The sequence below is a fragment of the Emys orbicularis genome, chromosome 3 (genome assembly GCF_028017835.1).
Source record: "Emys orbicularis isolate rEmyOrb1 chromosome 3, rEmyOrb1.hap1, whole genome shotgun sequence".
Taxonomy (NCBI): Eukaryota; Metazoa; Chordata; order Testudines; family Emydidae; genus Emys; species Emys orbicularis.
Window position 1 is genome coordinate 161246743 of NC_088685.1, and position 27432 is coordinate 161274174.

At 40.8% G+C, this 27432-nt stretch overlaps 1 protein-coding gene across 4 annotated transcripts in view; it reads right to left on the bottom strand.

The window, feature by feature from the left end:
* CDC42BPA (CDC42 binding protein kinase alpha) overlaps window positions 1-27432 on the bottom strand; it is a 323508-nt gene that overhangs the window by 39651 nt on the left and 256425 nt on the right. For 2 of the 4 annotated variants that reach the window (XM_065400285.1, XM_065400284.1), the window contains exons 20-28: window positions 27066-27157; window positions 23012-23088; window positions 16296-16334; window positions 8564-8683; window positions 7734-7814; window positions 4822-4927; window positions 3752-3888; window positions 2886-3025; window positions 2090-2171 (exon numbers count right to left, since the gene is read on the bottom strand). In XM_065400285.1, the coding sequence (XP_065256357.1) occupies window positions 2090-2171; window positions 2886-3025; window positions 3752-3888; window positions 4822-4927; window positions 7734-7814; window positions 8564-8683; window positions 16296-16334; window positions 23012-23088; window positions 27066-27157 (874 nt within the window). The remainder of the gene's footprint in view (window positions 1-2089; window positions 2172-2885; window positions 3026-3751; window positions 3889-4821; window positions 4928-7733; window positions 7815-8563; window positions 8684-16295; window positions 16335-23011; window positions 23089-27065; window positions 27158-27432) is intronic. The other 2 variants (XM_065400286.1, XM_065400287.1) reach the window with 2 other exon arrangements.

Genomic DNA, 27432 nt, shown 5'->3' on the forward strand with positions numbered 1-27432 from the left:
GAGATGGCTAGAGACAGAGACCAGCACAGAAAAGAGGAAGCAATTTAAATAAAACAGGAAGGATTATTAGGTAATGAAAAATATTAAAGTGAAGAAGAAGTGGGCTAAATATCCAGTCAGTCTGACGATGGCCACACTAGCAAAGGGTCAAGTTCTGCAGTCCTTTACCAACCAAAATTCTCACTAAAGTCAACAGGAGTTTTGCTCAGTGAAGGAATGCAGAATTTGGCTCAAAGTTTTAACTGCCTGTAATATACAATACAAATTAAAACATTATATAAAATAGAAAGAGTAAAGGAATATGCACATAGATGAGAATTCAGGACCAGGACCATGATTAAAATGGACTGAATATTAGGAGAGGCTAAATACAGAATCATAGATAGAGGGCCAACCCCACCCAGACCATTAACTCATTTAGTCTAATCCCATGCATTTTACAGGACCACTCACTACAGTATTTCCACTAGCACTAAGGAATCTAAACTGTTTAGAATTCAAAGACTGAGTAGAAAACAGCTGGAGAGGAGTCAGGCACTCATCCAATCCTGAAGTGATCTCTGCATAGATGCAGACTTCAACAGGACTCCATATGGGTGTGGGGGTCTTACCACTGGGAGGTCACTGCAGGCTCAGGATCTAAAAAGGAAGATTATAAAGGAAAAAGGGGGCACAATCATTATGCCCTGAAATTAAAGACAACAAAGGGAGCACACTTTTTAAGGTATGAATCAGACTTGAATTGCTTGATTAGAAGGAGCCACGAAGCTGAGGAGGTAGATGGATTCTAAAAAGTTTGGGAAAAGGCATAACTAGCAGTAATGGGAGATTGCAGCTCCTGGTCATAGAGTGAAAAGTATACATCTAGCAAAACGTTTCTTGCCATGGCATGGGACTGCTTCCTTCCATGCTATGCAAAAGGGGAAATCAGAAAGGAAGAAATTCATTACTTGGTTTTGAATTAAAGAAAAGACTTAATTTAGTATGTGTACAGTAAATGGGACAGAATGTGAGCATTCAGTAATGATAATGTCATCTGTTAGCACTTGGAGGACCCAAAAGAAATGGAAGCGTAGATGCTGAGTTTCAGCAAGAGATGTACCTTTACATCCGAATCTGGGACGAAATCCTGGGCCCACTGAAGTCAATGGGAATTTTGCCATTGACTTCAATGGGCCCAGGATTTCACTCCTGATCTTCCCTATAGTTCTGGATCCAGTGTTGTGGTTCAGGCTTCTCTTTTGTTCCAGCACAATGAACAAAAGAAGAAGAGAAAAAGCATGGAATTAAATGGAATGGGATAATAGAACAACAATTAGGAAGTTAATAAGAGGGGAATCAGACAGGCATCAAGGATAAAACAATGCATTGTCGAAGTTTGTGGGAACCAGCCAGTAAAAAAAGGGTAAGAATATAAGAAAAAGTCAATGAAGGTAAAATCCTACTTTCAGATCTACAATCCAGATCTCTTGTGTGTATTTTGCACTCAATTCCTATCCATTGACATGAATGGGAGTTTGCAGGGATCAAGCCCATATACTCAACAGAGATATGCACATATACAATAAATGTATGCATTACGGTTCAAGGAATAATATGAAATACAGATGTGGGGGAAGATTAAGGTCAGAAAATGTAACTATAGAAGATCGTTGCAGAAGTAAAGAATAACAAAAAGAAAAGACACTTCAAGAGGATTAACAAAAATAAGAGATCAGTGAAGGGGAGACCATAGATCCTCTAAAAGGTACCAAAAGTAGTTTTACCATGAGAATGAGGTGCAAGTATATTCTTGAATCGTTACTTAGATTGTAAATCTCTTTGGGGCAGGGACCATCTTCTTCTTTTCTTTTACAGTGCTTAGCACTCTCGGGTCCTGGTCTATGTATGGCTCAGGCTCCCAGGCACTACGGCAATACAAATAATGAATAATAATTCTATGCACCACTGCTACCATGGTGGAGCTGGATCAGTGTTAGCCATAGAGAGAAATGTTCAAAAATGAAGGGCAGTGTGTGTGGCTCAATCCCATTGCACCATGCTAACAAAGCTGCACCTAGACCAATCAGGTTTAAACATACATACTTACTCTAAAGATACAGGGAATATCTTTTCGATTTGCATGGATGACATCAGAGGCCAAGACAGAACTCACTGAGAATTCTTCATCCCTTAGAGAGACAACAAATATCATTTAGAAGGGAGTAAGAGCCTGACATTTCACTTGTGCTTGCACAGTAAAAGTAGAGCTATTATCTTAAGCACACAATAATGTAGCACCCAGACCTAATTTTTAAAATAGCTTGATTTTCCATCCGCCAGTCAGTATCAGCAGAAATAACTTACAAGTGTGTTGTAACCAATTTTTGACTACACAAATGTTCACAGAGATAAATCTACCCAGTTGTTCTGCATTAGGTTTCTACTTAGGTTAAAAAAAGCCAACAAAAACCCCAATTTCCCCCCTTCCCGTAACCCTGGACTGTTGGTGTCAGAACAAACTCTTGGGTATAGAGATATAAGAACACACTGGGTATTTGTACAGCAACGCACACACTGGGTATTTGTACAGCAGGAGAGACAAAACTTCAGCTACAGCCAGGAATCAACATCAGTTGTTATAACCACATTTGGTTAATAAGAACAACAACAAAAGGTTTATTTAGCTCCCTGGCTGAGACCCTGTGTGGGACAAATTTTTATGATGTCTTAACTAGAAGTTTTCAATAGCAATGAAGTTTACTGGAAAACAAGCTTCAGTTTAAAATATTACTCAGGGATACAGAACCTTCCTGGAGGTAACCTTCATTCCAAGGAACTCAAAGTGAAGAATTTGCTGTCTCTGGTTTTCCACAGAAAACCCCACTCAGCACTAAACAGCTTACCTCATGTCAATAACCTGACTCACTACCACGCTGGGCTGGGATGCTTTTCCTTCTGCTATATCATACAGGAAGAGTTTGAAATCACAGACCACAGCCAGCGCTCTCTGCCAACCTTTCTTTACTCCAGCTGGTTTAGGAACCTATAGTCAAATAAACAGCACTGATCAGCTTTTCATTAATTTGTGTTTTCAAAAGAGCATAATGCAAGTATTGGCCCTGTCAGTGACAATGAAGAGCAGCATCAGTAATAGAAGAAGCGTACAGTGAAAGAAATGAGAGCCAGCTCAGCAGCCTGTCCAAGTGTCAGATGTGAGCGCTATACTATATTACAGAAAACCTGTAATGCCATGGGTTCTGTCCCTATCTCACCCTTCTACACCCATAAACTCATAACAAAGGAACAGAGGGATTGATACAAGAAGAAACAGAATCTTGTACATCTCTAGTTCACCTGCTGGAATCCTGCCCGATAGATAGTGAGGTAACATTTGACAGCTGTTGGGTGATCTCAGTACAATGCCCACGCACCTTAGAAGAAACCACCACCACAGCTGACACTAGTCGCAATAGAAGGGCCCAAAGATTGACTGGACTTTTGTAGACTGAACTAGCCTCTTACTCTATAAGCAGTCCCTCCAAGACAGGTTCAAAATACATTGGCACAGCAGAATGACAGGAGCTCGGTTGCCACTACCAATGCTATAACTGTTCTGTGAATAATCAGAGGTCTTCAGTCTCCAAGGCTGTAACTTTAAAACAAAACAATATACAATAAAACAATTCAGAGCTAGACTTTAATTTCCTGACAGATCGTGACAACAGCAAAGTTAACACCAAGCTACCCATTCCAGTTTCATGATACTTACTCGGACATGACCTTCGTATGCAGTTCCTATGCCTTTCTGTGGATCTATCCCCAGAGGGCCTTTGGTCTGTTCAGGAGGGATTGGGCACACTGCTGGGGCCTTGTCTGCACAGGTCACATGGCATGAGAATCCACATACTTATCGGGGAGAAAAAAGGTAGTTAATGTTTCATATAAAAATCTCCTCTCTTTTGTAATTGAAAGCTGTGGTAATAATACATGGAAAGCAGATTCTCCCTCTATTGAAGTGTACTCCATTGCCAATAACTAAATTATTTCAATAAAACTTGCTATACTGAAAGAGGGGAAAGTAAAGTTACTCATAGGAGCAGTAAATACATGGCCTTGAAAAGCCAGATTCTGATACGAATTCAAACTTCTTCAAAGTTCAGAGTGCCCGGTTCCAACACTCTGGTTTGGAATATAAGGGAGAAAGAGGTGTCAGTTGTGAAGTTAGGATTGAGGCACTTGCAAACTTCAGATCTATTATTTTGGTGTAAAATTGGGGTTGAGTGTCAGCTTGCTTCTCATTTTCCCCAACGTCAGGCTGTTGTCAGCACACTACTACCATGTTTCCTTGCTGCCATTTTAAATCTAGAATAAATTACTAAACTGTCTTCAACTATCAACCATAATATTCTAAATACACCTCTACCTCGATATAACACTGTCCTCGGGAGCCAAAAAACATCTTACCGTGTTATAGGTGAAACCGTGTTATATCGAACTTGCTTCGATCCATCGGAGTGCGCAGCCCCCCCCCCCCCCCCCCGGAGCGATGCTTTACCGCGTAATATCCGAATTCATGTTATATCAGGTCGTGTTATATTGGGGTAGAGGTGTAATTCACACCATGTCATTTCCCCAGTTACACAGTTTACTGTAGAATCCTGTGTGTGAGATGCCCAGGATGCTTAGCCCCCACTGTTACAGGTTGCAAGATGAAGAACACAACACGTGAGTTAAACATTAGAATTATGGAATGCATTATTTCAACATCATAACGCTGCTTGTGTAGTTTGCATAAAGACTCTAGGCACTTCAGCTCCCATTTACTCTTGTCACACTCACCTTCACAAGTGCAGCCCTGTCTTATTAAACCAACCATCAGAGATGTGCACTGATTGCATTTTGTAGGGGTATTAAAAGATTTCACTACAAACTGGTGGGCCTTAGGCTGTGAAACAAATGGACACAGATGTTAATTTCTGGTAACATTTTTCACAAAGAACAATTATTTTTTCACAGACATACCAGACATAAAAGAGCATACATGTGGTCTTAAAAGCTCAGCTTATGTTTATTAAAAACAAGAGCTGTGTACATGACTCCTGGGCTGAAAATTTACCTTGCAGCCCTTATCAGGTCTTAAAACAGCTCAATTTTTATGGATTGCTGCTATCACCCTCTGTAAACTAACTATTGAAACTTGGACCATGTCCCAGCATACGAGTTTGCAGCCACTGTTGAAAGGAAGGCTGTCAAGGTCAGTAGTCTATAAATTGTCCCCTGTTGCAATAGTATCCTGCAGAAGTTGCAGGTAAACATTTTTTTTTTTTTTTTTGAAATACTGGTCATAGAAGCTTTATGTTAAGGGAAGTGGGCCTGAGCTGGAAGAGGAAAGTTATATGTGGGTGGGTCACTATAGTTTAAAATTCTGACTTAAATACTGGAATGGGTGATATAGTTCAGTTTTACAGTGCTAGTCATGGGTGGTTTCATAACATCAATGGTAAAATATTTAAGGTAAGAGACAACATAAGGCTGATTTTGAAGGGAGTTCCCTTCTCCGGGACTCCTGGGAACATGCACTGTCTGAACCAATGTATATATTCCTTTCCTCCTCAGGGTGAACATGCTGCCACAAAGATAGCAGAGACAAATGACTGTGTCTGTGTGATGAGTCTGTTTTGATTCATAAAAGGTTCTCCATGATGCCCAGGAAGCTGCCTCACATATTTCCTAAAATATGGAGATATCCCTATCTCATAGAACTGGAAGAGACCCTGAAAGGTCATTGAGTCCAGCCCCCTGCCTTCACTAGCAGGACCAAGTACTGATTTCGCCCCAGATCCCTAAGTGACCCCCCTCAAGGACTGAACTCACAACCCTGGGTTTAGCAGGCCAATGCTCAAACCACTGAGCTATCCCTCCCCCTCCTGTAGATAGATTATTCCCACTCTGCTCAGGAAGAGAGTCTCCTTTAGAGGAGTAGATTGTGGTGGGAAAGGGAACAGAACGTTTTTCTACTGTACATTTCCCAAATGCAAAATATCACCATCCATCTGTGTAATGTCTAGGATTTGAGAAAGGGGGACCTTTGCTGAATATTTTTTGATGGCTAGGAATATTATAGTTTAGCTAGCTGTTTAAGATATTTACCAATTAAAGACTCTGACTGCATCCATCTTTATGACACAGCCTGTTTGGTTCATATGCAGAGAGTTTTCTGACTACAGACTGAAACTGATGAGAAAATAAGTCCCATTTTAGAAAGCTTGTGGCTGAGCCTAATGTAAGATGACCCTTTAGGCAGCTCCAAGGACAGAAGACCACTTATTATTTAGTGCAATGATGAACTGATCACAAAAACAGGCTAATTTTCCAGGAAAAAAAGCTTGTTTCACAAGATTTCACAGGTTCAAAAAGGTTTTATTAAGAAACTTAAAACTGGCACTTGAATACAGGAATGAAGTAACAGTCTCCTAGCAGGAGCTTTGGTAAATCTTGTTGCTATATTGTGGTTACCTCTGTTTCCCATTTGTGTATAAAATGCTGACATAGCCACTGGAGGAAACATGCATTTCTTTTCTCTAATATTTCCATATGGGTAAACTTCTATCAACCATTTCAGAAATACAGCTAACAGAGATAGGGTAACATTTTCAAATGGGACTTAGGACCCTAAGTCATTCAGCCACTTTTGAAAATTTTACCATGCGAGTCTTTCCTTTCAAAACTGTCCACACAAACTCTTCTACCCTTGCTTGAATACATGAAACTATTCAGCCAAGGGTGAAATTAATTCCACTGGCTGGCATAAAGTCCAAATAGAGTCTCTGTGCAAGTGGAGTGCAGGAAAGTTGGAGAACTGGAATTCATTCTCTCAGAGTCAGAGTGGGGGCTGACTGTGCCACCGTGTGCTGGTTACAAAAGATACTGAGGGTCCTGTGGCACCTTTAAGACTAACAGAAGTATTGGGAGCATAAGCTTATGCATAAGCTTATGCTCCCAATACTTCTGTTAGTCTTAAAGGTGCCACAGAACCCTCTGTTGCTTTTTACAGATTCAGACTAACACAGCTACCCCTCTGATAAAAAATACTGAGATTCCTGGATCTGCATAGTCAAATCCGTATCTCCTCCACTCTCAGCTTGCTCAAATAAGGAACTTCTATGTTGGGCCTACGTTGGTCAGTGAAGTCAGTTTCGTAGCATGCAGGGGGTATCTAAGCACCCCTGCACAGCTGTTCAGTCAACAACCCCCCAGCACAGTCCCTGTGCAGTGGTTAAGTGGTAGGGAGCTTCTTGCACTATCATTCCTTACCAGTAGTGATTTTTATCCCCAAATCTTCATCTCTCGGTCACTTCCAGCAGAAGCTGAAAGCTTCTCATGCTGAGTGCCAAAGACACAGAAAGGGAGAATCTTCCCCTCAGTTCTCTCTGTCATTTATTTTCCAGCTCCATAATCTCCCTCTGTTCTTTTTAAATGGCCCAACTTGGCACTTTTGCTGTGACCAGATATGCAGTGCAAACGATCAACTCCATGTACTCTTGCATTAGGCAATCAACTCCAATCTTCTGCATCTTGTTGTCCAGGGATTGGGGCCTTGAGTCTCCCAAACAGCAAGGAGTTTAATTTAACACAAACCACCTAGGCAACTCTAAGAAAAAAATTCTGATAAACAAGTTTCCTGAAGCCACTGTTTAGGAATGAAATGTGTCCCCCTTCGATACAGAATTTTTGAAGGTGTGACTGAGTACCTTTGGTGCAGAGAGTCCTGATCCAATATATGCTGTCCTCATGGCTGGTGTATGAACCGAGCGTGGAGGATGATCTGTAACCTGAACACAACAACCCCACAAAAAAGTAGTGAGAGGCATCAAAGGCACATTATCAAAAGATGCTTGACTAAAACAAGAAAGGCCAAAAAAACCAACAGAAAAGCAACCAAAACGGGGGACACGGACTAATATAGGAAAAAACTCAGCAAAAATAAATCTTAAGACTCACAGCAGAAAATATCAAGAAAATGGTCTGCTAGGTTAATAAAGAAAAGATTTATTCATTTAGTGTGGTTTAAAACTGCCTGGTCTGTACTGAAAGAATCAGTCCTAATTTCCAACTTTAAATTTCCCCCTTCAAAAATCTACATTCTAACAAGGAGATACAGGCCACATTATTATAGTTATTTAATACTTTGCCCTAATATGGTTGCGAAAGTGATTCAGAATGAGTCATTAAACAAGACTACAGTATAATGTAATTTTTAGCACAGACTTTTTAAATATATACCATGACTAAAGAGGAGTTATTAAAAGAGACAGTATGCACTGAACAATTCATTCCCTGCGTACTCCCCAATCAGATGTATCCCGGTGAAATTTAACTTGCTCTAAAGTGGAAATTCCCTGCGGTGCAGAGAACTCATGTTTAAAGGCTTAAAATGGTGCATAGTCCTTGCATGGGACCTCTGCATGTGACTGAATTTCAGCCTAAACGGAAGGACAAACTCTGTTTGCAGCAGTCATTTCTGTACAGAACAAACTCTTAATTCGTAAGTAAAACATCAAAGCATCAGCACTGAGATTACCTCAATTGGTTCAATGTCACTAGCTGTGGAAGGAGACCTAGATCTTGAATGGAGGTGAGACTTGATATCTTCATCCCGTGAAGGAGTATTAGACAATGTAAAGTTCTCAACTGAATCAATCTATGGAAACATGACAGGGAAAAACAATTAAAAAAATCACTTTTAATAATTCACTGTTCTTCTCAAACTAAGATACGGAAACAACAGAGTTCCTATGAGAGAACAATACAATTACAATGTTAAACATTTTTGTAAGGGATATGCAACTAAAAGAATTAAATTTCCTTGTATGTGAGTATTTGCAGACTTCAGCTGCACTATTCACATACTTAAAGAAAAGCATGTCCCTAAGCATTTGCAAGTTCAGGACCTTAACTAGTTCTTGATGAGGCTGACTATGCAGCCCTTTCAAAGGCCAAATTAGGATATTTTCAAACACTACTCTTTTTGTTCCTACTCCTATAATGGGATTTGCTCGTGTGGGCCCTATACATTTGAAATCCAATTGACAGCAGTGGGATGCTGCACAGATACAGGGAATCCGAGTGCAGGACAGGGGCTCTAAATGGAAAGAAGAGCTGAATGTTTAAAATTGGAAAATCATCTGAAAAGGAAAATGCAACTTTTCTAAAGAAACATGTTTTAGACAAAGATGGATGAAAAGTTTGCAATAAAGTACATTCTGGAATATTTCCCTTCTGATGATTCTTCAGGTTCTAATTATTCACAGTATTTTGAAAGACAATACAACAAATTTGTCTGTTACTGCAAACACTTCTAAATTATATGAAAAAAATCCTTTGCCAAGTAAATGTAGTAACTTACTACAAAATTGCTAAATACTATGTTTAACAATCAGAGGAAAAAGACCGAGCAAACTACATATTTCCTTTGCTAGGGAAACCACTGTTTCTACAGAAATGGCTGTTTTTTGAGGACATAGGTGTATATCATTTGAACTGCAGGAAAGTAAAGCCATCCTGAGTATAGATGCAGCTAGTGCAGGGGGGCTTTTTTATCCTTAATATTGTATGAGCTACTGACACTCAATCCTAACTGAGCTACCAAGGTTTTCTAAGGAGATGATTCTACTGCCACAGGGCACAGAGGCAAGACTACATCTCTCTATTGTGTAGTATTGGACCTTAGTCAATTTACCTGAAAATCCTGGACAGAAGCAAGTCCTCACTGAAAAACGAAGGTTACTGACCTGTACCCAGAGTTAGTCAAGATGGCACTGCATATTCACACTTACGGGTACTGCACCACCTTGAGGTCCTTGCAGTAGAACCATCTTCTAGCAGTGTCAGCTAGAGCGCTCTTGTGCCACCTAGGGTGAGGCTATGTCAGGGGCTGAGTGCCCTCCCCACCTCAGTTTCTTCCACTGCAAAGCCAGAGACCCAGAAAACAAGGACTCTGACAAAGAGGGGAAGGCAGGTGGCAAGTGTGAATATGCAGAGCCATTTCAAAGAACTCTGATTACTGGTAAGTAACCTTCATTTTTTCTTCGAGTGGCTCTGCCTATTCTCACTTATGGGACAGACTAATAAGTAGTGCTGAAACAAACCTGCAGGCAGGAACAGAGGCCTACTTGAATTGAGACTGAAGCACTGTCTTGCCGAATCCTATGTCGGCCCTAGAAACCAAGTCCAGATCATTGTGCTTGGTGAAAGTATGCACCAAAATCCCAGGTTGCAGCTTTGCAGATTTTAACAACTGGCCCCTGCCTAAGACAGGTGAAGGACGTAGCCACAGCTCTAGTGGAATGCACTTGAACTGCAGCAGGTACGGGGACTTTTGCTTTTGTATAGCATTCAGCGGTGTATTGTTTAATCCACCGAGAAATAGTCTGGGAAGAAACCATATGTCTCATGTGGCTTTTGGCATAAGGCACAAACAATCTGAAAGATTTATGAAAACTTTTAGTCCTCTCCAGATAATAGGTGAGGGCCCTTCTGGCATCCAAAGCACGTATGACAGATTCTCCTTTATTAGAGTGCGGCTTAGGGGGGAAAAACTGGCATTGTCTGACTGATGTGAAAAATCAGACACCACCTTATGTAAAAATCTAGGATCAGATCTGAGAACAACCCTGTCCTTAGGGAAACAAGTGAAGGGTGCATCAGCCACAAGGGCATTCAATTCACATACTCTCCTGACTGACATGATAGCTATAATAAAAGCTGTTATTTAAGTACTGTATATTAAGTATTCCAGAACACGAAGCCAATATAGGAGTCAGAATCTCCCTTCATCCATGCCTGAAATCTGGACCACTTTAGTTGGTAACGGTTTCTCGTAGATTGTTTTCTAGAGTTAACTAGTATGTCCTGCACAGGTGGAGAACACGAGTGCTCAAGAGCAGACTGAGTCGAAGTCAGATCGCTCACACTATTTCACTCTGGTGAAGAGACTGTGGCTCTGGATGAAAGATCCTATGTCCTGCTGGGATAGGAGATCTGGGGATAGTGGAAGATGCATGAAAACTCAGCCACACAGTTGAGATCAGTCAACCACTGATGACATGGCCTAGCCGGGCCAATCAGTATCATCCTTGCCCTGTCCTGACATACTACCCTTACTACCTTCTGGATCAATGGAAGGTGTGTGCAGGGGGTGGGAGGATGTGGACCTTCCCCAGTGTAGAAGGAAGGCATCTGACAAAAACTGACTGTCCCAGCATGCTCTGGAACAGAAGAGGTGACATGTTTTGTTGTCTGGTTGCAAACAGGTCTATGTCTGGTCGACCACAGCTGGAAAATAGTCTCAACCAATTGATCCTTTAGGGACCATTTGTGCACTGGGGAGTTGTCTCTGCTGAGATGATCCGCAAGTACATTGTTTTCCCCTGCTGGATGCAGAGCCACAAGATAAATGTTGTGACAAATACACAAATTTCACAGACTTATCTTTGAACACAGAAAATCAGAATGAGCACCCGCTGGCTTGTTGACGTAATTCATTGCTGATGTATTTCCTCTAACCACTTACACAACCTTCTCCTGCAGGTGATGGAGGAATGATTTGAGAGCCAGAGGAATAGCTCTTAATTCCAATACATTGATGTGCAGAGTTTTCTCCTGACTAGACCAGTACCCTCGACTGTCAGATGTCAGAGACAACGATCTCTCGGTCTCTCTTCTGGAACCAGGGCAGTGGTATCTAACCATATGGTCCTTGGTTTGGCCCTGTGCAGCCTCAGAGGCTTTTCTGAGGGGGCCTCAGGAATTGGATCTGATCCCAGTCAGGGGTGCGACTTCTTGGAACACTTCAGTTCTTTGCTGGTGGGAGCAACAGGGGCTAAGACTAGCCTTTTTGACTCTGGACCGGAGGGTTACTTGGAACTACAGGGTCTGGCCTTGGGGGCTTCCTCCAGGAGAAGGAGCTGCAGGCGAGGCTCCCTATACTGTTGGGCTCTGAGAGAAGAGGCCTTCAGATCGAACAATCAGAAGGTGAATATCCTTGTCCCAGGCACCTGAGGCACAAAGCGTGGTCGTCGGGTGCTCGGAAGACAGCTGAACAGGAAAGCCACCTTTTAAAACCTGCCTTTTTCTGCTTCTTCAGTTCTGCCATAACACGGAACTGAAAAAGAATCACTAACTGATTACACTAATAGCTAACACTATCTATCTAAGAAGAAAGACGCTCTGGCTCTGAAGAAACCAGAGCAGGTCACATCTGTTTGTGGCATGCAGTTGGAAGGAACTGAGGTGACGAGGGTGGCCCACCCCCTATACAGCCTTGCCCTCAGGGGGCATGATGCTGAGGGGAGGGGAGGCGCAAGAGCTTTCTAGCTGACACTGCTAGAAAATGGTTCTACCTCAAGGCACCACAAGGTTGTGCAGTACCCTTAAGTGGGAATATGCAGAGCCACTCGAAGAACAAGATGTGTCCACTGAGTTGAACTTTCCTGTATAAATATATTTTTAAAAAGTAGACTGACTAAGTAGCTGCTTTTCTCTCTGTTAGCAACTAAACTACTATAAATAATGGGGAGACCAAGGATGTTTGCAATAGGCTAGATTGTTGATGACTGTCTTTTCTACAGAAATGTTATCAAACATCACAATATTCCCATCTTTCCACCAAATAATGCCTTGCTAGGTCAGTTGGGAATGGCCACCCTGGTAATCAAAAAAATAACTGCCCAGCAACAATATGAAAACTATAAACACCCCAGTGATGGCTTTTCTCCATTGTTATTGATGGAGTACCACAAACTACATAACCCTTCAGGAAACATGTTACATTTCCAAGCTGCCCTTCTTGAACATGCATAAATGGTCCTTTCCATCTAAAAATATATTCACAGTAGTGAACAGGTGTAATCATAGAATTTTTTAAAAATTAGTATGAGGGACTGTTCTGGTTTGTAATTTTTACAAATGCTTCAAACTGTTCTAGAGAACTATTGGTGGAGAACGTTCTTCATCTTAAAAAACCCCCTCAAGATGGATAAAGGTTTCTATCAGTTATGATGCATGCATTCTCTTTCCACACTGAAAAGTAAAAATTCCTACTTACCAATATACCTGTTCGCTACATGTAGAAAATATGTTTCAAGCATTATGGCAATAATTAGCAGTAAGCAAACTTTTTTGTGCTCAGATTTACCAGGTGCAAATTATAACTCCAAATCTTCACTAATGTCAGAAACTAATGATGCCTTTAAGTAATAATATCCCCAACCATATGACAGTGGTGCTATAGGCATTTTAAATTATTTTGCAAAATCCAAATATGAAATTGCTTGGGTCTCACTCAAAATCCCTACCACTGACATTTAAGAACAAAACAAAAACAAACAAAAAAACCAACAATTAATTGTAGGAGAAATTTCTATAGCAAGAGACAGAAATGCCATCCTTCTTGTAGTTAAATTTGGAGATCTAATCTGGAATTTCATAAATATTTCAAAATATTCAGAAAAAAAGGAATATCTGCTGGAGAGATAAGGTTATCTTGCAACCTAATATTTGCATACAGAAGAACATCTTCAAGGTACATCCTTAAAACATAAACCATTTGCCACCAATGTAGTAGAAGTTATGAAACTTTTCTGGAAAGGTCTACATAATTTTGTATTTAGGACGTTATCTACTGTGTTAAAAGAAATGTTTATTACTGCACTTATGAAACTGAAAAATTAACTTATGGCCTGATCCAGCACTATGGAAAGTCAATTGGAGTTTTGCTATTAACTTTAATAGTGTAAACGCAGGGCCTTAGTTTGTTGGATGCTGCAGTATTTCCAAAGTTTAGTTCCAAACAAAGTGGATTTAGGGCTTGTCTATCTGATGCGGCAACACGCACAGCAGGAAGGTATATTCTAAAGCACAACAACGTATTGTGCACTAACTGGCCTGCATAGAACCTGCGGGTACAAACTAAAAGTTCCCTCCTGTGCTGAAACAGTACTAAGTTAAAATACACTAGGGAACTTTTAGTGCATACCAGAAGGGTCCACATGGGCCTGTTACTGCAATATAAAATTCACGCTCTTGTAGTGTATATTGCCACATTGTGTAGACAAGCTCTTAGTAATGTCTAGGTCCTAAACTGGCAGCATTAAAATTCTTCAAATTAGCCCATAAGCACTATTAACTATTAGATTATCTAAAGCATGTGTTGTATCACCCAACTGCGCAGCCCTTAATCATGCAAGCAGTCTTGATGACTTCCACAGGATTACACACATTTAAGGGTTGCAGGACTGAGCCCGCGGGCCCCAATTCTGCAAAGTATTTAAGTATGTATTTAAATCCATCCATATCCAACAAAGCACTTAAGTACATGCTGAACTGAGATGGACTTCTGAATCAGAGCCAGAGTGCTTAAATAGTAGATATTGTACACTGTAAACGGTATTGTACACTGTAAAATACAATAATCTGTGTTTTTAACTGCAGCTAACATATTATTAATAAATTTATTATTATTATTATTATTAAAGAGAGAAAAATCATTAGCCTAATCATTGAATATTAATATAGGTGGTTTTTCCAATATTCTATGTCATATATAATCACAAAGTGGTGAGAGTTCAGGACAGACATATTCCTCTTTGTAAGGTAATGCATCTATCCCAAACACATTGTGACAATACTTTGATATGATACAATCGTGTTTGTTATATAAATGTTCAGATGTTTCTAAATCCACCAAAGGCTTTAGATCAGGGGCGGGCAAACTTTTTGGCCTGAGGGCCGCATCAGGTTTCCAAAATTATATAGAGGGCCGGTTAGCGGAGGCTGTGCCTCCCCAAACAGCCAGCTGTGGCCCAGCCCCATCCCCTATCCGACCCCTCCTACTTCTTGCCCCCTGATGGCCCCACTGGGACTCCTGCCCCATCCAACCCCCCCGTTCCCTGTCCCCTGACAACCCCTGGAATCCCTGTCCCTAACTGTCCCCTGCCACCCCATCCAACCCCTCCTCTCATTCCTGACTGCCCCCCCCAGGGACCCCTGCCCCATCCAACCACCCCTTCTCCCAGACCGCCTCCAGAACCCCAGCCCCTGACTGCCCCCTGCTGCCCCATCCAACCCCTCCTCTCATTCCTGACTGCCCCCTGGGGACCAGTGCCCCATCCAACCCCCCCGTTCCCTGTCCCCTGACCGCCCCGGAACCCCAGCCCCTGACTGCCCCCCCCCGCCGCCCCATCCAAGCCCCCCTCTCCTTCCTGACTGCCCCCTGGGAACCCCTGCCCCCATTCAACCCCCCTGTTCCCCGCCCTCTGATTGCCCCGACCCCATCCACGTCCCTGCACCCTGACCACCACCCCGAACTCCCCTGCCCTCTATCCAACCCCTCTTGCCCCCTTACTGTGCTGCCTGGATCACCGGTGGCACTACAGCCGCTCCGCCCAGAGCACCAGGACAGACAGCTGCGCCACCCGGCTGGAGCCAGCCATGCCGCCGCACAGCACAGAGCACCAGGTCAGGCCCCAGATCTGCAGCTGTGCTGTCCCAGGAACTCGCAGTCCCGCTGCCCAGAGCATTGCGCCGGTGGCGGAGCGAGCTGAGGCTGTGGGGGAGGGGGAACAGCAGGGGAGGGGCTGGGGGCGAGCATCCTGGGGCAGGAGCTCAGGGACTGGGCAGGAGGGTCCCACGGGCCGTAGTTTGCCCACTTCTGCTTTAGATGCACCTCCGAGGTTGAAGATATTTAGCATCCTATATTATCATGGATTTGAGTTTCTGCTTCTACTAGTTACTACAATTTACTTAAATTACCTGCTTAGAATTCTATTTTTTTTAAAAAAAGAAAACATCTCTGGGCCATGATAGTTCCAAACTGCCCCTGACTGCCAAACTTCTGCTTTCTATGAGAAATTCCTGTAAAATACCTCCCAAGCTCTTGCAATGGAAGCAAAGAGGCTCTCATTTGAATCCTGCTCATCCACCTGTGTTGCTATCTGATCAGTTTTCACAATGAGCTTTAGTGACTTTCCCTTTTGTATCAAAAAAGAATAAAACCCAAAGCACCATCTTCAGTTACTGTGGTATTCTGGTCACAGAAATATTACCAAACAAAACATTCCTAAAGCTTTGAACTCATAGCTTTAAAACAACAAATAGCACAGCAGCAGCAGCAGCAGCGGTAACAGCAGCACAAGACATGCAGTAAGATAAATACACAAGCCATAAATAGTCAACATAGGACAGTCTACATTAAACAAAGGCATGTACACCACAGGCAAAAATAAAGGGCCACACAGAGTAAGACAGCATCTTACACGTCTGCCTTTGTTAGCTGGAATACAGGAAGGAGAGCGCTTCAACAAAGAAAGGAGGAAAATGCGTTACAAAACTTAAAACAAGGGCACACACGCTAGCTCAGAATTTGTCACTAATAGACAAACAGTAGACATGCACAAATATATTTTAAAAATAAATATTTCTAAGACAAATATTTTGTACATATTTTGGGGATGTTACTCATAAGGGGGAACAACACAGGAAAGAAAGTTATTTCAAATCCTGTAACTTTGCAGCAGACAATAATGCTCTACAGTGTACACTACATTAGACCACATATGCATGACTTCCACAATAAATACCTTTATCATCAGTAAAAGATGGATAGTTTCTTCTCTTGGAGGCCCAATGTGTTCAGTTTAAAATACCATTAAGAACCATAATTCTTCAAAACCTAAGGAATTATCAATGTGTGGGTGCAGCCAGGGTTCTCACTACAGAATGCGGCAAAGAGCTATTAAGTAATTAACTATGAAAGTTGTGGATCCAGTTCATACAGTGGAGGCTTATGAGGGCCAGATTCAATGTTCCATGTGTGGTAGTCCAACTGAAGCCAAACGGTATTTTAAGCAAGGATTGATAGAAGGATAGGACCAGAAACACCAGCTTCAGTCACTCAGGAGGCAGACACGTTTCATTTACAATTATTTAAGAATGAAAAAAATATATGTTCCAATAAGTAGGGCAAATGCTTGCTAGGGCCACAGTAGGTTCCACTTAATATGAAATATAAAAATGATCACAATCATTACCCTTAAAATATAACCCAAGTTGGTATTTCATATGGGGAGGGGCATAGTGAATCATCAGCACAGTGAGAGGTTTCTCTTCCTCCTGAAGCATCTGCAGGCTCCAGTCATAGGCAGCTGGAGCGCAGACATCTATTTTTATTTTTCTCCAACAGAACTAGGGAAATTATAGTCTTCCTAGTTGATACAATTAGAATAAACTACAATCATTCATAGTTTGCTATAAACATTTCAATCATTTGGATGGCAGAGATTCAAGCAGAGCTCTGCCCTTGTATGTAAATAGATAATTTTAAAGCATATATTTAGTGAGTAAAATTCTGAAGTGATTTACACCCATGAAATTACATGGTCTTCAGTGGGCTTGCAAAGGGTGTAAAATGGGTGTAAAATTTAGCTCAGTATCTTGCTCTCTAAACTATTACCAGCATTTTAGGGGGAGCATGGGGTTACTGCGTGCATAGGGAGGAAATGATACAGGCCATTAGCAATATCCACTGCTGGTCCTACTCAAGAGAACACCCCATGCGATATTGCAGCAACTGCAATCTCCTGAGGAACTCTAGCTAGCAGTCTTGATTGGGTAGGGGGTGATGGCAGGTGAAAGGTCTTTGGTTTTGGAACTCACACTCCTTGGTTTGACAGGGTCTAAATTTGATTCCCTTCAAGTCATGCTACAAAATCCTGCCCTTGTTCTTCCAGGTTATTATTGTCAATCAGGGAGACTGAATGGGGGATGGAGGCCATGTCTAGGGTGATAGTGGTATTTTTTAAGACTCCTATTTTACTTTTTAAAGTTCTGATTGATATACTGAGATAAAACTTGTTTAATAGGCCTAGAGCATGGAACCGAGCTACCTATGAATAATATATAGATATTTTTATATTTTTTGTTTAATCTTTGTAATTCAGAGATAATGTCTTAAGGGTGTTACTTGATAAATTAGATCGTGATCAATTAAATGAAAAATAGCATATTTACCTTGTGCAAATTCAAATGTCCCCCTCCAAATATATATTAACAACACCAAAACAGTTATTTAATGTATGACCCTTTTGTTGGTGGTCCTTTCCCACAGCAATCTCTGTGCTATCCTCATTCATTATTCACTCACTGTAGGCAATGGAATATGAAGAGGTACCTGCTACATTCAACAGCACAATAGGTTGGTTCTATCTGGGCATAACTGGAATGTTCAACTTCAGCAGCAATTAGTAGTTTATCATATGCATTAAAAATTAACTAGAGGGGCTAATAAAAGAGATGGTTGGAAAAAGTTATGTTCATTCTATGGTGAAATCTGTTTCCATTCCAAATTAGAATGAAAAACCACAATTTCCTGCAGAACAAAAATTCTGAAAATTTTTGTTTCAGAATCATCAAGATGTTTAGTTACAATAATATTGAAATATTAAATATAAATATAACATTAATGTCAATATTTTAATATAAAAGTTGAAATGATAAAGTTAAAATGAAAAATTGCAACATTATCAAAATGAAACAAGAAAGTAAAAAAAAAAATTTTTTTCAACTTTTTCCCCACTGAAAATTTTGTCAAAATCTGCATGTTCCTGCAAAATATTTAAATTCTGACAAAACTGCATTTTTTGATGGAAAACTGTTCCCCAAAATTTTTTTTGACTAGCTCTAACTAATAACTAGTTGGTATACAGGATAATAGGTGAAATTAAGTAAATATATCTCACTTGTCTGCGATGGCTTCTATCCTCACTTGGAAAGATGGTGACTTCTTTATGCGTCTTTGCAGAGTGAGAAAGTACTCTCTCTCTATGTCATCTATGTTATCCTCTGTCCCGCCTAACCACTGTTCCAAACTGTTCTCTTGTCTACTGTAGATTGAGATGAGAGAACCTCCCATTGAACTCAGCCTGAAGACCCAATGATGAATGTCTCATGTTTTGTATGTTAAGCATTAAAATGTTAACTCCTTTCAACTTTAACAATATATACAGTGATATCTAGAGACCTGCCAAGAACTGCAAGATCAGCATTAGGAGAAGGTTAAATCTTGGTGGACCAATCAAGAAGACCATCTTCTAAGGCAGTGGTCACCAACCGGTAGATCGTGATCAACTGGTCTATCCTGGAGCCTCTGCCAGTCGATCGTAATCTCCGGCCACTAAAAGTCTGGCAGCACAGTGGGGCTAAGGCACACTCCCTGCCTGCCCAGGCCCCACACTGCTCCCGGAAGTGTCTGGCATGTCTCTGCGGCCCCTGGGGGTGCAGGGGGGTCAGGCAGCTCCATATGCTGCTGCTGCTCCCGCCCCCCCAGCACCACCTCCCCAGCTCCCGTTGGCCACAGTTCCCAGCCAATGGGAGCTGCGGAGTCAGCACTGGGGGGCCAGGGGCAGCAGCAGTGTGTGGAGCCACCTGCCCTCCCCTCCCGGGGCCGCAGAGTCATGCTAGCTGTTTCCGGGAGCGGTGTGGGGCCAGGGCAGGCAGGAAGCCTGCCTTAGGTCTGCTGCGCCACTGACCGGGAGCCGCCTGTGGTAAGTGCCTCCTGGCTAGAGCCTGAACCTCGCACCCCCTCCTGCACCCCACCCTCCTGTCCCAGCCCGGAGCCTCCTGCTGCACCCAAACTCCCTCCCAGAGCCCACACCCCTCATCCCCTCCTGCACCCCAACACCCTGCCCCAGGCTCAGCCCAGAGCCCCCTCCCACACTCCAAACCCCTCAGCCCCAGCCCAGAGCCTGCATCCACTCCCTCACCATAGTCCCCTGCCCCAGGACAGTGGAAATGAGAGAGGGTGGGGAAGAATGAGCGACGGAGGGAGGGGGAAATGGAGTGAGCAGGGTGGGGCCTCAGGGAAGGGGCGGGGTAGATCCTGGGTTGATCTTAAAGTCAAAAAGTGATCTTGTGCGTAAAAAGGTTGGAGACCACTGCTCTAAGGCAAGTTAGCCAACAGTGGAACACATACAAACTGTACTCATTTGACAGCTGACCCTGCACATGCCACAAGATCAACAGCTTGGCATTATGCAGAGTTGTTATAATGTTACAGCTGTGATGTGAACCAATGGATAACACACCCAAGACTTTGCCAGAATTATGCTGGAACTATTGTAAATGATTATTTTTTCTGAAAGATGCATAACATACCTTTTCACCTGCATAGGGGAAATAATATATTTGATTTGGTTGCAGTATTTGTGAAAAATATGCAGTCTCTGCTTTAACAAATATTATTTTTTATGTATTGATGCCTTTCAGCGCTAAGTTTACAAGCCCAGCAGCAGATCTTCGTTCTCCTTCCTAAATTGGTCTAGGTCCCCTCTACAAAGGTAGGCTATATTAACTGCTCTCCCAAACATTTATTTTATTACTCTTCTAAAATGTTTTGAAGAGGGAGTGGTGTGTGTTTTAAAAGATCATGTTTCTCAGTCTATATTAAAGAGCAGGTTGAGCTGGGCAACCTTTTCATAATGCTCTCCCACCAAGTAGAATGCTTCTTTAACCCGAACATAGAAACATAAACAGTCAGGATAAAAGTTATCATGACAAAGACTGCTTTGGTGTCTCTAGGCATAAGGATATTTCTAAGATGTCAGAAAAGCAATCTTTCTGATTTGTATAATGATAATACAGACTACGGTCTAATACTTCTAATGTGGTACCACAAACATACACTCACACAGTATGTGCTCCAACCATAGGAATAAACCATATACACGAGAAGAAATATTTCTAAGAATTTTTGTTGTGAAAAGGATATCAGGATAAGATTATACACTACATCCTCTTTCTTTCAACATTCTTGATGGACTCCCATTTTCAATTTTATAACGGTGTTTTTACAACACAATTAATTATACGGCGGAGACCATAACCTTATATCAAACAGTGTTATAATTTAGAGTTCTATAAAGAGGGCAAAAGCTTCCTATTTTGACACAACACTTCTAAGTATTTAAATCTACTAGCCTACTACTTGGGTCTGGAAAACAAATAATGCAGTCAATTTACAGCTTTTAAAATGATTTGCTAGCTAAGTTTGCCACCAACTAGTGTACATATTTCAATGTTTTCCTACATTAAAAACATAAATTCCAAATGAAAACAAAAACAAATTTCTATACTCATTCTGGTTATGGTGAAATTTGACACAATTACCTACCCAATCAGTTTTAATAGAAAGACCATTCACTAAAAATGCAAAATCTATTACTTATTTGAGAAAACTAAAAAAAGAAACTTCAGAAGTCATCCGGACAGAGAAAAAAAATCTTCAGCAAAGTGACTAAAAACAGTTAGTGAAAATGGGTATAATATGCAACAACATAATGAAATGAATTATATAACACCACAGATGATTTCAGAACGGTTGTCAGAGGACTGAGTAGGTGACAATTTAGTAGATTACCTCTGACAAATTGACAAAACTTACAGCACCTTCCCAAAATACAAAAGCATTTTGCAAAGCATAATGCAATACCTGCATTAAAGAAAGAAATATATTTCTTCAAACTGTGTATCTATATAGTATCTATCTATCTATCTATCAAAGATATAGATCTATTAGTGCAGGAGAATTCTGTGCTCTCAGATGCACTTGAAATCATACAATTCTTAAATTGACTGCATTATGTTCGAATTTTCCAGATCAATCAACCAATTTCTTTTATTGAGGGATTTACTGGTTTGAAGGTCAAAGACTTACATCATCCATAAAATCAATCAATGAGGATGAAGAAGAAGAAGAAAAGGAATCCTATTTAACGAACACAGCAGTAAAGAAACAGAAAAAAATGGATGAAGAGAACTATTCTGTAAAAATAAATAATGATACAGTGTTGCAAAAACAATTAAAGAAAAACGGTAAATGACTTTAATGCCAAGTCACAATTACATCAGTAAAAGTTGTGGAGTCTTTGTTAATTGCCTTTTGGTTTCTTAGACAATTCATCCATAATCCATCCATAAAAAAAGCAGACTAATGCTTTTTCTATCCTTCACTCAATAAAAACATTTCCAAATTCTGAGATAATTTTTGTATTAAAACCAACATCTGATAAATCATTAAAAGCAAATTAAATATGATCATCAGATGTGGAGAATTCATCAGAATGCAACGACTTTAGAAAATAGTGAATATGCATTAAAGAGGAGAGTAAAATTTTCAAAAATGTAACAATAATTATTTTCTTCCTTAAATTGTAGGGGTCAAATTCTGCTGTATTAAAGATAATCATGTGCATCTTCTGTTGACATCTGTGGGAGCCATGAACACATTCTAGAATAGGATTTGACCTTAAGGGTAGCATCCTGGCCTAACTGAAGTCAGTGGGAATTTGGTCATTGACTTAAATAGAGCCAGGATTTAAGCCCTAATATTTTATAGAAATTTTACATTGTTTACTTTAGATAAATAAGAGAAGGTGTGAAATATACGTTTCCATTTTACGTTTTCTCCTCCAGTTTTTCTATCTACCAGGACTTTGATCTAAAAATTTCAAAGGAATTAAACAGTTTTACTTTAGTTTTACTCTGATTTTCTTGGACACATGCATGGTACCACTGATCACAATGGTAGTGAGTACATCCAAAGGCAGTATTTAGCCTTTGGTTTACAAATTCCTATAAAAATGAATGGAGGATATGTAATCTGTGTTAGCTAAGTATTTTTTTACAATGAAAGGCCATTTTAACTTTATCTTTCTTTTAGACTCTCACATTTCACCATACATGACCTTTAAAGAGAATGGACCATGATTACAACTATTCAAGAACAGGAAGAAGGCATAGTAAATCAAACAATTATCATAAATTCTTATTGTAACCTAAAATGATGTTCAAAATGTAGAAGGACAATGGGACTAAAAGACAGTATTAACTCCTAAGCAAGTATGCACACAACCTGCATGACAGCAAGAATAAAACATTTCCATGATTGCCAAAGACATTCAAATGGCTGCACACTTACTTCAAATTGATCCAGTGCAGAGGTAGGAGCATTCAAAAATGCCAAGAAAGAATTCTGTGAGTCTTGGTGCTTTACACCTAGAAAACAGCAGCAAGTTTTTTAAGCTACAGAAAAATGACTGTTTCATGGAGGCCCTTTGTCTTGCTGAATCTGGTTATAGGTGAATCATCTAAAATGTATTATGGACTGTCACGTCTGGTCTGCTACTCAGTACAAAAGAAGGTACCTTTTTAACACACATGCAGAGAGTATACAGCCTATGGTTAAATGTTCATTTCCCCAGATGTGTGTAATGCCAAAATGATACATTAGATATACTGCACATATGTATATAGGCTGTGTAATGCACAGATATCTAATGTGTATGCGTCCCTTTACAATATGTTAATACTGATTCACATACATGCATGTAACGTGGCTCATTTCACACCTTGTGTCAGTAGGATTTCTATATCCCAGGAGAGGTGCACCCCTGCGAGGGGGGGGGGGGAGGAGAGAAATGCGCTGCTGCCCTTCTCTAGAAATTCTGCCAGGAAAAGGCAGCTTAAACTTGTGGGTGAGGTTCCAAGGGAGATATGCCAGTGTTGATTGCTAAGGAAATGTGCTGAATCAGCACTTAATCTGGGTTCCTTGATAGTACCCCACGCCCAGCCAGCACCACCCACTTTTAAGTATTTGAGGACAGTTGAGCACCTAGTGTAGGTGTTGCAGATGCTTTATAAATGCAGTTCTACTCGTGGCGGTCTTTTCACCAGGAGGAGTCTACACCCTATGAAGATACAGGGACTGGCACAACCTAGAGGTGAATCAAGCCCAGTATGTCTGATGTTTCTTCTTGACATTATTCAGGTCCTCGTAATAAGCTCTAACAGAAATAAGATGACCACAGAGTATGCCTGAATTGCTGTTTCCCCAAAAGATTTGTCATTATATCTGAGCTTCTCTTCTAAAATGCTGTGTGTGTGTGTGTGTGTGTGTGTGTGTGTGTGTGAGTGTGTGTGTGTGTGAGTGTGAGTGTGAGAGAGAGATCTGTTACATTACAGTTCCTTCTCTAACTAGGTCTTTTGTACTGGTGACCCCTTTCAAATAGCAAGCCTCTGAGTGCGACCTCCCTTATAAATTAAAAACACTTTTTAATATATTTAACACCATTATAAATGCTGGATGCAAAGCGGGGTTTGGGGTGGAGGCTGACAGCTCGTGACCCCCCATGTAATAACCTCGCGACCCCCAGTTTGAGAACCTCTGAACTAGGATGTCATCCTGTCCACTCAATATCTATCTCACAATGAAAAATTAAATGTTATAAGGATGACTTTTCCTTCTAAAATATCAAATACACATTACTTCTCTATCAAAACTCCATAACCCAGACTGAATGTATTTCTCAAAGGAGTTGTCATTCTATAGAATCAGTTTTTCCCTGTGTTATTTTCTCACCCTCCCAGGTTTCAGAATATACCTATCAAGTGCACAGGATGAATCTGCTAATCTAAATTACCCCTTTCTGGAAAACAGTACTCAGGCACAGTGAGTTAATCTGCCACTATCACACAAAATGAATGCACTTGAATCCTCTGCAATGTTTATCTTTTAGTTATCAACATACTTCTACTTACAAGAGACAGTCAAATTAAAATATAATAAACAAACTGGATTAAAGAGTGTTTCTCAGTAGTTAAATATTTAAACAGTCCACATACAATGTTATAAATTTGCTTCTGGCAAAAGGATACTAATTACTTCTGACATTTTTTTTTAATCCAGGAAGTTTTCAAAGTAAGTTTTACAATCTTTTCAGAAATAGAATTAAACTCTTATCTCTATTAACACAAAAATGTAACACTGGAAAACACCAGATTTGGTAAACTATTAATTATAAATTCTTGTTTATGACTAAATACTGCAAGGCAGACTTGTTCAGCAGATTGATAATTTGTTTTTTTGGGAGCATAGTACTTGTGTACTCTTCATGAAGCTATAAATTGAAGGATAAACATATGGAAAAGCAGCATCAACAAGGACAAGTTTTCAAAAGCAATAAGCTAGCCCCAAATTCCCATTTTGCATCTCCATAAATATCAAGATTATATTTATTCTGAATATCAGTGTGAAGCATCAAGATGAGCAAGTATCAGTACTATAAATAATTTCCTCTTACCAGCTAATCAGCACCTAATCTGAATATTGTGAAGTACTCTTGGGCTGTCATAACTGTCACGGTGCACTCAGAGGCCTATCTACACTAGGTGAAAAGGAGTGGCAGCAGACAACTGTTTGGAATGCCTTGAGATTGCAAACCCTATAAAATGCTTGAATCTAAGCATAACAGTTGTCCCACAAATTTTTGAGTTTTGAGAAAGTTTTGCGTTCTAACAACTAGTTGCTGCACCTAAGAAAGTGACACAAGATCTTTAATTCGTGTCTGCCTGAAACAGTGCAATCTGCAATTGTTTCTTTCAGCCTGGATGGTAAGACACAAAGGTTACAGCTACACCAGGTCAGCTGATTCTCCTAACTCCATCTCTCAATTACTCCTGGGGTAATTCTGCGCTACTGCGTGTGCACATATTTAATAAGCCCCGCAGATTTCTAATTTTTCACGCAGAAAAAGCTTCTGCCAAAATGTTGCTGCAGTTCTGACTTTTGCCCACCAGAGGGTGCTGAGGCAATAGAACAAAGTTGCAACTCCCCCCAAGGAGGGAAGAGAGAGCTGCCTTCCCAGCTGTCAGGCCAGGTCAGGAGACAAGGGCTCATAAGGGCTAGTGGGGGAGGACAGACTGGGGCAGGGGCTGAATGGGAGTGGAGGTACAGGGCCATGGGAGGTGAAGAGACACAGGGGGAAGGGAGGCAGAGCTACATAGGGACAGGGGAGTGGCTGGGTGAGGGCACAGACACACATGGGGACAGGGGCAGATGTGCCTGACTGAATGGGAGAGGCTAGAGGCCAGCCAGGGTCTGCATGGGGGAAGCTCCCTAAAAATCCCTTCTTGCCCCCCCCCCCAAAAAAACCCCCCTGTTCCTTACTTTTCCCACCCATACCCAACAACCCTCCAAGTTCACACCCAGGCTCCTTCCCAGCAATTTACTTCCCTCTCCCTCAGCTCCTCCGTTACCCGACTCCCCCCAGGCCTTTGCTCTGCTTCTGAGGGGCGTGGGAAATACCGTTCTGTATTGTAGTTTAAATGAATTATTACTCAGAGTTCTGTATTAATATGCCAAGTAAGGAATCTGTCAAAAAAGATTTCCTGAATCTTTTTTGTTGTCTGTATTGTTACAGACATACTTGCTGACAGGTATTTTGAAATAAATGACCAAAAATAATTGAAACTGGTGTGATTATATTGTGTTATTTTGACAAATAAAATATGCAGAATTTTAAAATATTGTGTGCAGAATGTTTAATTTTTTGTTGCCGAATTTTTGGCACAGAATTCCACCAGGAGTAGAGTCTCAATGCTCCGGCTTATATTTGGAAATTACCCAAGAGAGTCTGCTCCCAGCAACACTGGTTCAATCACAGTAAGGCAAAACCTAGTAAATCAATTCTGTCCATGGCTGCATTGCTATGTGTAAGCAGTAATCTGCTGCAGGAAAAACCACCATTAAATGTTATCAATGCCCCTGCTATTGTTTCCTCTCTTAGTGTAGATGTAGCCAGATAATTCAGAAATGGAGAGTACCGACTGACTATACTGAAGTGTAAAAACCCTTATCTACCAAAGAAAAAATGTTTATTGAATATTCTGTACTACTAAGGGTTATATGGTGGTCAATTCTATATACAAGTTGAAGTAAAAATAATTTAGTTCAAATCAAAATGACTCTCATGCTTCAAGTGCACCAAGAAAATTCTAGAATATTATATAACAGATTCGCACATAATTGCTGTGGGTACATTTTACCGTGCAATAGCTGTATTAACATTTTAGATGTCAGAATCTCTCAGCATCATGGTTCTTGCATTTATACCGCAAGATGACACTCTTAACTGATAAGATGTACCCACTACTGTGCAGTATGTTCTCATTTATTTTGACACCAGTTGCCATACCCTTTTCTGATCTGAGGTCTTCTGTCTCCTTTTTCAGTTTTTCAATTTCTGACAACAGTTCTAAGTTCTTCTTTTCTGACTCTTGAAGTTTACTTTAAAAAAGAAAGAAAAACAAAGAAACAAAAAATACAATTATTGAGAGCCAGCACTGCAAATTCTCCCTTTTTTGGTCCATCTTTGCATGTTATTTGGACTACTGTTTGGTTAAAATCAATGCTAGCCAAGTTGCGTTGTCAAACAAAGCATGATGTCATCAAATGAAAGGCTGAGTGCAGAATTCTGTTATGACTTGTTTAGTATGGGACCTTGGAAAAAGGAGTGAATAATTGGCTTTGTTTACCCTTTAGGTTGACCCATGCCTCTAATT